The following is a 9,960-nucleotide window of genomic DNA, read 5'->3' as shown; positions in this document are numbered from 1 at the left end:
GTGTTTTATTAAGGCAAGCGTAATTTCCTTTTGCTCATATGTTTATTTAAACAAAGCCCTAAGCCAAGTTATTAAGCAATTTGTGAGAAGTACAAGGCTTTTTCAGGACAGAAGGAAATAATTTCATTGACTTTTTTAAAAATAGTCCTAAACAAGCCTCAAACTTAATTGATATCAGCATTCAGCAAAGTTTAAGAGGAACTTTCTCCTCAATTCTTTAGTTATTTATTGTTTAAGCCACATTTTATAGCTATTTAACAAATCACTGCTATAAATCTATTGAGGGGAGGCATTTAGAGCCCCACCATAAATACAGAACAACCATTTAATATCGATCACTGACTGTTTTCTTTTAGTCTGAACTGTGATTGTGAAGTGACAGAAGTTTTTTTTCTTGCGGTTTTCCCTACATTACATTCTTATTTATGGGTGTTTACAAACTTGGACTGACACCCCATAAATTTGCTTGGAAACTATTTCTATTGTTAAATGTGCTTTATAAAAGCTGATTTAAATGCAATTGATTTTTTCATTTTTTATTTTATTAGGCTTATAAGATTGCAGAGCTGCTTCTGTATATCTCGCCCAACCACACTTACTTTATTTTAAGGCTCCTCGGTTTTGTATAGTTTTCAGTATAATCTCTCTTTTATCATCTTCATACTTGACTCTTGCCAGAGTACTTTTTCTTTTCTTTTTATTTCATCTAGGAATAGTATAAGCACAATATAAACTGATGTGTATAAAAAAATCATACGGACAAACAGTGATCCAAATAAATATACACACCCCAGTATTATGTCATCAATGCAGCTTCCAGGAGATGAGTTTTTTTATAGTGGTTTAAAAATAGTTCAAGCCAAAAACTAAATTTGAGTCTTTCATCTTTGAGTAGTGGAATGGTGTGTCTGATCCATGAAATATTTAATAGATAAAAAATGTTGAAGCACAGGAAATGCATGACTAATTTACATAATTTTGACATCATTTGAAGAGAAATGTTTGTTTGGGAAATGTGACAGTGAATGAGGACTGATGTTTGAATTCAAGCTCTCAGGATCTAATGGCACAGTCTTTGCTTCGAAATGCTTTGTTGTGAACCTATACCTAGACTTTTGGGCATCACATACTGTGGCATCTGCAGCGTTTTGGGTATAACTTTTGATATGTTAAAAATACGTAAAACATTCTTAAAGGTTTATAAATGCAATAAAAGTGGCTTAGTGGAACACTTAGCTTAACAATTGCTGTTGATTTGTAACGTGGTATAGTCGTGCTAAAATTTGCGCCAAAAGTTAAAAATAGGCTATGTTGATGTGGAACAAATACAGTATTTAAAACTGCACAAATTTCATTATTAACAATGCTCGCGCAAAACGCTTTAGATTTGGAACGCCACAAAAATAAGCGCAGTACATTTGCAGGGTTTGAAAATTGCGCTAAAATGGGCTACTCTTGTGAATCGCGTAAAATGTGTTAATTAAGAACACATATAATATCATTAGCTTAAAGCCCATTTAAAGTGATGATGTCCAGTTGGGCTATTTGAACCGCGTAAAACGCGTTTGATGTGGAACGCGCGCAGTGATGCCCAGCTCTGTCTGGTGACTCAGTAGTCTAGTGTTTAAGACACAGAGCTGAAAGCTTCATTGAGATCACAGAAGCTCAGAGCAGATGGTGTCTCATAATATCCATCGCGAACTATCTCTTATAGTGAAGTGAAAACAAGATGCTTTAGCGCTTCTCATGGAAATATAACATCACCTGTAATTGACACGCTTCATTGACTCACTGTATACTGACCTTATACATCTGTGCGTTTTTTATCAATCGCGATCATTTGGTGGCAATATAAAATGAAGGTGAGATCTCGGGATGAGAGTTTTAATACTTCTGGAGAACTGGATGGATCCAATGACCTGCTGACAGGTAAATAACATGTTTAATGACAACGATATAACAACATACGAATGGGCTGTAGGCTATGTTCTTATTTATAGACTAGACATAATATTATTTATGGACATAAATACTTATAAATGGGATATTTTTGGAAGTGTACAGTATATTGAGTCTGGCTTGTGGATGTGGATTACATTATACTCCCGAATGCTTGGTTAATTGACATACTATTTATCTTTCTTTAGACATACTATCTATCTTTCATATTTACTCATCATTTATTTATCATATAACTCCGTCACTCTCTAAAAAATGTTATTATAGAGATCCAACTGGACGAAGGACCCAATGAATCCATAACTCATTTGTCATGTAAGCAATGCATAGACTTTTCTATGCACTGCAAAATAAATAAATAAATCACAAATGACTTATTTCTCTCCGAATTACAATACTTTTGTCAATGTAGTGAGGGTTGATTCAGTCATCATAAATCACTAACTTATGGTGCAAGGACATGATTCATTTTCAGCTGACATAACATTGTGAATATTGTTTTGATTTATTTGATTTGGTTTTATTAATGACAGCCGAAACAATATTTATGCACCAGCTAACTTACTGTCTAACTAACTAACTAACTAAATATCTCTTTGCAGTACTACTGTGCTATATCATACGTCAAATATATCATAAAGGGCCATGTAAAACAGGCCTGTTAGTCATATCTCACACCTGTTCATAACAAACACCTTTATGATATTATGTAAATAATTTATGAAGACCAACTCTTTATCAGTGTTACGACTACCACCATTGTTCCATCTAGCAAACAATACTTTACAATTCCTTTTGATTGACCACACGCAGTATGCTCTTAACAAAAGACAAAATGAAAACATAATACTCCATAGTGTAGTGATTGTTTCAGACAGTAATACCATGGTACTTCATGATATTCCAACGTACTTCATAGAGTGTGGTGCTACCTTAGTGCATGCAATAAAAGGAGATCCGGTGATTTTGCAGATTCATTTCAATTCTAATTTATAGTGCTTTTCGGAAGTTTGCATTGTTGCAATGCAGCTTAACAGTAAAAAACATAGTACAGATAGAAACAGAATAGAAATAAAAGTGTAGAAATAAGCAAAAATGAACCATGAAAACCATGAACTATGTATAATATAGTGGTGGGCCGTTAACGGCGTTAACGGCGTTAACGCAGTGAGACTCTTATCGCGCGATAAAAAAAATGTCGCCGTTAATCTATTCTCAAAGTTGGGTTGGGAGCTGGGTCTATACTACGCAAGCTATGATGACTTTCACCTTGATATTTTAGCGCGGATGTATACCAGCTTAACTGCACTGTACGGGGCGAGAACGAGATTTTTCAACTCGCGTGATTCGCGTCATTCGCGGAAGCAGAAGCCGCCTCATCATCTCATAACCAGGGCTTCATTCGCGCGATTCGCGCAGCAAGTAGGTCTATTGGCTCTTTGCATTAACATATAAATCACTCGCGCTTGACACGCCATTCGCGTTTGGTCTGAACACAACATAAAGTTACTGTGAAATTACCGCATCAAACGTGACGTGCTAACATGGATGCAGCTATGAAGCCGCCGGGTTTGCTTCAGGGAATATTAATTTTTAAGAAGCTTCCCAATAGAAACATCGCAAGACTAAGGTTGTTTGCACCTTGTGCAATGCGGAATTGGTTTAAAAAAAACACTTTCTCTCAACAGGTAGTGGTCTAGCTTTAGTTGAAACCAGTAACTTTGTATTGAGATCTAATGTATTATGGCTCCTGTATGACATATCGCTTGTTGCTCCCTCACTCTTTGTAAGTCGCTTTGGATAAAAGCGTCCGCTAAATGACTAAATGTAGATGTACTGTAGGAGCTCTTCCAGTCTCAAGTACCACCTGAACGCAAATCATCCCTTAGCTAATGCGGAAGTAAACACAAGTTCATCTTATTGAACATAATTTAATTTTCATCACCAATTATCAGAGTAGAACAGCTTTCTCAAGCAGTTTGTGATGCATTTTGGAAACAGGAGATGAGGCCCTGGTCTTATGCGCCACCTGGCTTGAGAAACCCGTTCTCAAATACTTACTTTTAGTCATTATTTGGGTAGCACACATATTCTGAATGCCTTCGGCAGAATTCAAATGAGCCATTTTAATCTAGATTAATCTAGATTAATTTTGGAATTAATCTAGATTAATCTAGATTTAAAAAATTAATCTATGCCCACCACTAGTATAATACATTGATTTTTACAAATTGTATTATACAGATTTTGCAATACTACTATAAAAATAGAGAAGGGTCTATATGTACATTAGCAATAATAGAGAAGGGTCTATAATTGTAATCACACTTCCCATCCAAATAGGTTAAAAGAAGTAATAACTTGTAGAACGGTTTGCTCAAGTTCATTGTTTTGGGCGAGTTATCTAAAGTAAGTTTGGCTAACGGAGAGTGATCACGTCCTTTCCTTCTTTCAGCATTCACATCAGATAGCCAATCTGTTGTGTTTAATTGCTTTTGCCCTTCACACGCTTCTCCATGCCTGTCAAAACTTCACCGGCTCCCAAACACAAAGTTGAATTAACACTGGAGTGTGTGAAGAAGCAAAGCTAAATGTATTTCAATGAAATCAATCCAGCTCTCTATCTAAAGCTCTAATGGAAACTTGTGTCATCTGATTACCATTAACCTGAATCGCCCGAAGTCAGTCTGCCGTCTGGACGAACAAGCACAAATCACACCAGAATAGTGGGAAAAACAGATAGTCAATGTTAACATGAAAGAGGATTTACAATCCATTTCAGTTCTGTAATATGATGTACTTTAGATTCAGAATGATTATCAACAGAAAATGTATGGGTCTTTGTAATGCGTGCAACTTTTTATACTGCTATGTTTTAGCATTGGTGTCACGTATTCTCACCGTACGTGAGCCCATTATTTTTGGGTGGGTTCAGCTGTATGCATTCATTTACTGTAATGTAGTTACTGTGCAGTAAATGGTTTGCGTGCACCTGCGCACATGAGCTGCGTGTTCAGTATTGCATTGATTTTGTTTGTTTTTCCATCACATCAAAGCGCTGAGGAACAGGTGTACACAGTTTAGTGATGTTAAATGCTATTTCAATCTGTGTATTTTCATGTCACTGCTGTCCTTCTGAAACCTCATATCTCCATATTTTGTGATTTTTATTTTTTGCCATAAATCATTATTTTTAGTCACCTTTTTTGTGGGTTTTGCAAATATCTAACCAATAAAAGATATTAGAAAGTGCTAGTTAACTTTTTTAATGATTGCATAATGTATTGTAAATGTTAAAATATGTCCAGTTCCACAAAAACAGCAAATTTGGACAGAAGGACAGCAGTGATATGAGGCTTAGTACCCAGAAATGATGGGACGTTTTTAAAATTTTAAGAATATGAAAAAAGACTTTCAAATCACATGAGACAACACTATATTTACAAGAGAACATATAGAGAACATAACAAATGTTCCCAATTGAGAAGTTGCAATTTTTTTCACAAAATTAGTTCATTTCAAATTTGATGCCTGCTACAGGTCGCAAAATAGTTGCATGGAAGGGGCATGTTTACCATTGTGTAGCAAACAGTTTGAAGACGTCTGAGCATCGAGGTTTTGAGTTTCTAGAGTTTTGGAGTTGGTATTTGGTCCCATTCTTATATGAGTTTCCAGCCGATGATTTATTTTGTTGTTACTGTTGCGCCAAATGTTCTCTATAGGTGAATGATAAAAACTGTTCTTTTTTACCTTTTTGAATATGTGAAATTACAGAAAAAGACTGAAAAATTTCAAGTTTAACATGGAAACTTAATTTGCATGTTAATTTATGGTATTTAACTGGTGCCAAATTTACTGTTTTGTACAGGATTTGTTTTTGTACTGCTGTCTGAGATATACAGTTAATATCTTTTTCCCTTTTTCTCATCTTTATTTGTCATTTTATCAATGGCCGTTGATTTTAGTAAACATTCTTATGGGAAACTGTAATATTTGTCCTAAGCATGGGAACATTAAACGTTGCCATTGGGGAATGTTTTGGTCTATAAATACAGCATTAAAAAATACATATCACATCTGCTTATGAGATCCTGACAGTCGTCTGTTAGAAACGTCATTTTTACATTCCCATGAGAATGAAAAATCACGAATAAGATATCTTCAATGTCTCCATATAAATCAATGTTATTAAATGGAAACTTTTGCCTAAGTCTCGTCTCAGATATTTCTCAAAACCTGAGCTCAGGTTTGTCAAATCAATATTATTGAAGATTGCAATATGTACTTGTCAGATTCTAAGCAATTTTAAAACTTAGTTGATACTCAAATTAAACACAGTACAACTCTAAAAGAGCAACTGGTTTCCTCTGAATTTGTAACTTTTGGGGATGTTCTGCCATGTTATTGGCCAAACACAATTTCTTGGCTTTTGAAGGTTTCACAGAGTTTGTGTATCTCTCAAATAAGATTTTAAAAGATACTTCATTTAAGAGGAGTAATAAAATCTATACTTTTATCGAAGAAAACCATAACCTGCTAATCCAATACACAAAGACTATATGTTTGCTCTTTGCAGGCAAATGAATCCATTACATTTCATATGCCAAACTTTGCCATCTAACTGTGACCAATTGCTGCTTCTTGCATAGCTAAGCAATTTGTCCTATTACTAATATTCTTCGTTATTTGCAGGTAACTCTCCCTGGGGCCAGAGGAGAAAAAACATCAAACAGCGCTTTTTGAAACTTCTGTCGTGCTGTCATACAGAGTCAACACCAGCCATCAGGAAAAGTAAGTCACTGGCTTGTCTGTCTGTGTTTTAATCCTTGCGTGTCAGTTTATGTGTGATTGAGTTTATCTCTGTGTGTTTCTCCTGTAGACAGCATAGAGGATGATTTTGAACTCTCCACCGTGTGCTACAGGCCGGAGGGTTTAGAGAAGCTGCTAGAACAGACAAAATTCAACAGAAAAGAGCTACAGGTTCTCTACAGAGGCTTTAAAAATGTACGTTGATGTTTAAGGACGTTACCTCATGTTTTTAATTAAACTGTATGTAATTTTTAGCAAAATGTGTATAATATTAGTCCATTTGTCTTATTTTTTCTCTCACCTATAGTCTTTCTGTAAATTGTTTTCTGACAACTCTATACTTCGACTTTTTTTTGTTAGTTAAGTTAAGTTTAGTTTAGTTTCAATATATGTTCATTATCTAACATCATACAATACACTTTAAGGTTATTATTAAATATGTAATGTAGCTACAAGAATACATTTTAGCACAAAAACTTGATATGAAAAAAAACAATTTAGATCTTGATTTATTTGTATTGAACTCTCATTAATACTCTCAGTTTGTGTCTCTGAGTGAATTTTTTTAATTGTCTCTTTAGGAATGTCCCACTGGGCTTGTAAATGAAGACACGTTTAAATTAATCTACTCTCACTTTTTTCCTCAGGGAGGTGAGTACAGGATACATCATATTTGGCGTTTATTGGCGTGTATGATTTACTGACTGATATGACGGTGGTCGTGGACTTTATACTGACACCTATTGGTACAGCTGTTTCATTAAACAGATGCAGTTTGCACAAATAAGTACCCTTGTAGAATTTTTGGCCCCCATGATTTCTCGTGTCTGATAAAGAGTTATCTGAAATAAAGTAATTAATATTCAACTGGTCATGTGATCAAAATATATACTCCAGTTACTTAAAATAACCTTTTTCTAGGCTCTAATGAGCCGTTCATCTCATATAAGTGCCTATTTCAAATAGATAGGTCAAAAGTACAATAAATTCCTGTAGGTTGGTTTTTAATGCAGTTTAACAAAAATACTTTTGGCACAGTAAATTGAAGATGTTCACTGGAAAATGAAATAAACCCCATAATTTTCTCACCCTGTATATATATAATCCACACTCTCAACGTGTGGATTATACACTGTGAGAGTTAATTTGACCTTTTTTAAGGCTGGAAATTGTATGAATCTACTCAGTTAATAAATGTTTTCTGACAACAGGCTTCTGACAATGTCACAATTCTAGTTATAAACTATTGACGCTTTATCGCTTATCACTTTTCTTAATTTGCAGATTCAAGCATGTACGCTCATTTCCTGTTTGAGGCTTTTGATAGACACAAGAATGGAGCTGTGAGTTTTGAGGTCAGTTTATGCTTATTCTTATGCTTAACCAATAATAATATAATCATTTTTAATGTGAAACTATCAATTATTAACACAACTATATTAATTGTTGTGTTGGTATGTAACATGATGTTACATATTAAATTCAGTTTTTCTTGCATATTGTTTTTCATTGGCTTCAGGATATTGTGACTGGCCTCTCAATCATTGTGCGAGGGACAGTCACTGATAGACTGTGCTGGGCTTTTAGTCTGTATGATCTCAATAAAGACGGCTGCATCACAAAAGAGGTACAGTGTCATACATATGGATCGTTTGCAATAATTAAACCCTCTCAAAAATTCAATCACTTAAATGTTTTTCATGTTTATAAACCCGGATGTTTTACTATTTACTTGCATACTGTGCTAGCAACATCAAGGTCATGGGTTAGAGTCCCAGAAAATGACTCCCTTTGAAAATTGTCAGCTATTCTTTCATTTGAATGTTTGTTTCAGGAGATGAACGACATCATGAAGTCCATATATGATATGATGGGGAAATGCACATATCCTTGTATGAAGGACAGCGCACCCAACGAACACGTCGAAAGTTTCTTCCGGGTAATTTTCAAGATCTCAAGCAAACATTCTTATGATAAATTACACTCAGTTTGATTTCCCCCCCATGCTTAGAAAATGGATCGAAATAATGACGGAGTTGTCACCATGGAGGAATTCCTTGAATCATGTCAAAAGGTACAACAACAAAAATAATAGTTCACCCAAAAGTGAAACGTCTGTCATCATTCATCCTCATGTCATTCCAAACCTATATGACTTTCTTTCTTCTGCAAAACACAATAGAAGATATTTTGAAGTACGTTGGTTATCAAACAACATTGCACCCTCCCATGTATAAACACAAACCACTGAGACATTTCTCAAAATATCTTCTTTTGTGTTCCACAGAAGAGAAAGTCTGTATGTTTTGATCCCCATGAGGGTGCATAAATAATTGAAAAAAAAATGTGTTGGTGAACTATCCCTTTAACTATACTATTAATAGTAAAAAAAATACCATAAAAATAGTAACCTTTCTTAAATATGAATGTGAATTGAAAGTGATGTGTGTAATTATTTGGCTAAAATACTTTATATATTCTCAGATCCATCTTTAATGAATAAACTGTGGCTCTGTTGATTTTTTTTAAAACATTTCCCAGTTTGTTTGAGCATTGCAGACATAACAACAGGGAATAAACCATACAGTACGCCATTCATTTGGGGTGGGTTATGTGCACAATAAACTGTGTGTCATATTTTTTTGTAGGCTAGATGGCTATTTAATAATGTTTTGTGTTCTTCTTTTTACCAACCAGGATGAGGCCATTATGGAGTCCATGCATCTATTTGATCATATTATTTAGCTTCTTGCTGAACTGTGTTGAATGACAACGTCTGTTTTGACAACAACACAATGACTTCTTCCAGCTTTTATTGACTGAACTGTTGAGATGCTGTATGTGAGCATGCCACATTATTCTACACCCTATAATGAAGATATGTGATATTAGGATTCTGAGCTTGTTGAGGTAAAAGTTAAATCACTGGCTTTATTACGGTCTTTCTGTATACTCCGATTATATAAATCACAGGGGCGTCAACAAGTTCTGGTATTCTTTATCATTATCGTGTATACAAATTTACTACAAATATGCAAGTAGCCTCTCAGCCTGGCATGACTTTTATGAATCTATTGAAAATACACAATAAAGAATGAGAGAATATTTTTCTTACAAATGTAATTATTTGCTCGTTAATTAATGGACAAGATATTTTGTTTAGTGTCATGTCAAGTATTGTATTGATTCTGA

General features: G+C 34.7%; 1 protein-coding gene across 4 annotated transcripts; it reads left to right on the top strand.

Moving 5' to 3' along the window:
- The first annotated feature begins 1,750 nt into the window (after window positions 1–1,750).
- On the top strand, window positions 1,751–9,731 carry kcnip2 (Kv channel interacting protein 2). 4 transcript variants are annotated; one of them, XM_056758914.1, is made up of 9 exons: window positions 1,751–1,929; window positions 6,652–6,750; window positions 6,839–6,963; window positions 7,350–7,419; window positions 8,053–8,123; window positions 8,288–8,395; window positions 8,603–8,707; window positions 8,780–8,842; window positions 9,466–9,731. In XM_056758914.1, exons 1-9 carry the CDS (start codon window positions 1,857–1,859, stop codon window positions 9,511–9,513), a joined length of 762 nt encoding a protein of 253 aa, XP_056614892.1. In that variant the 5' UTR covers window positions 1,751–1,856; the 3' UTR covers window positions 9,514–9,731. The 4 variants fall into 4 exon arrangements, with proteins under 4 accessions (XP_056614892.1, XP_056614893.1, XP_056614891.1 ...); XM_056758915.1 differs by having other exon boundaries at window positions 6,652–6,765; XM_056758913.1 differs by having other exon boundaries at window positions 6,652–6,769; window positions 6,813–6,963.
- The last annotated feature ends 229 nt before the right edge of the window (window positions 9,732–9,960 follow it).

This window comes from Triplophysa dalaica, chromosome 10 (genome assembly GCF_015846415.1).
Source record: "Triplophysa dalaica isolate WHDGS20190420 chromosome 10, ASM1584641v1, whole genome shotgun sequence".
Taxonomy (NCBI): domain Eukaryota; kingdom Metazoa; phylum Chordata; class Actinopteri; order Cypriniformes; family Nemacheilidae; genus Triplophysa; species Triplophysa dalaica.
Note: the sequence above shows the minus strand (reverse complement) of the source record. Positions and strands in the feature narration are given on the sequence as shown.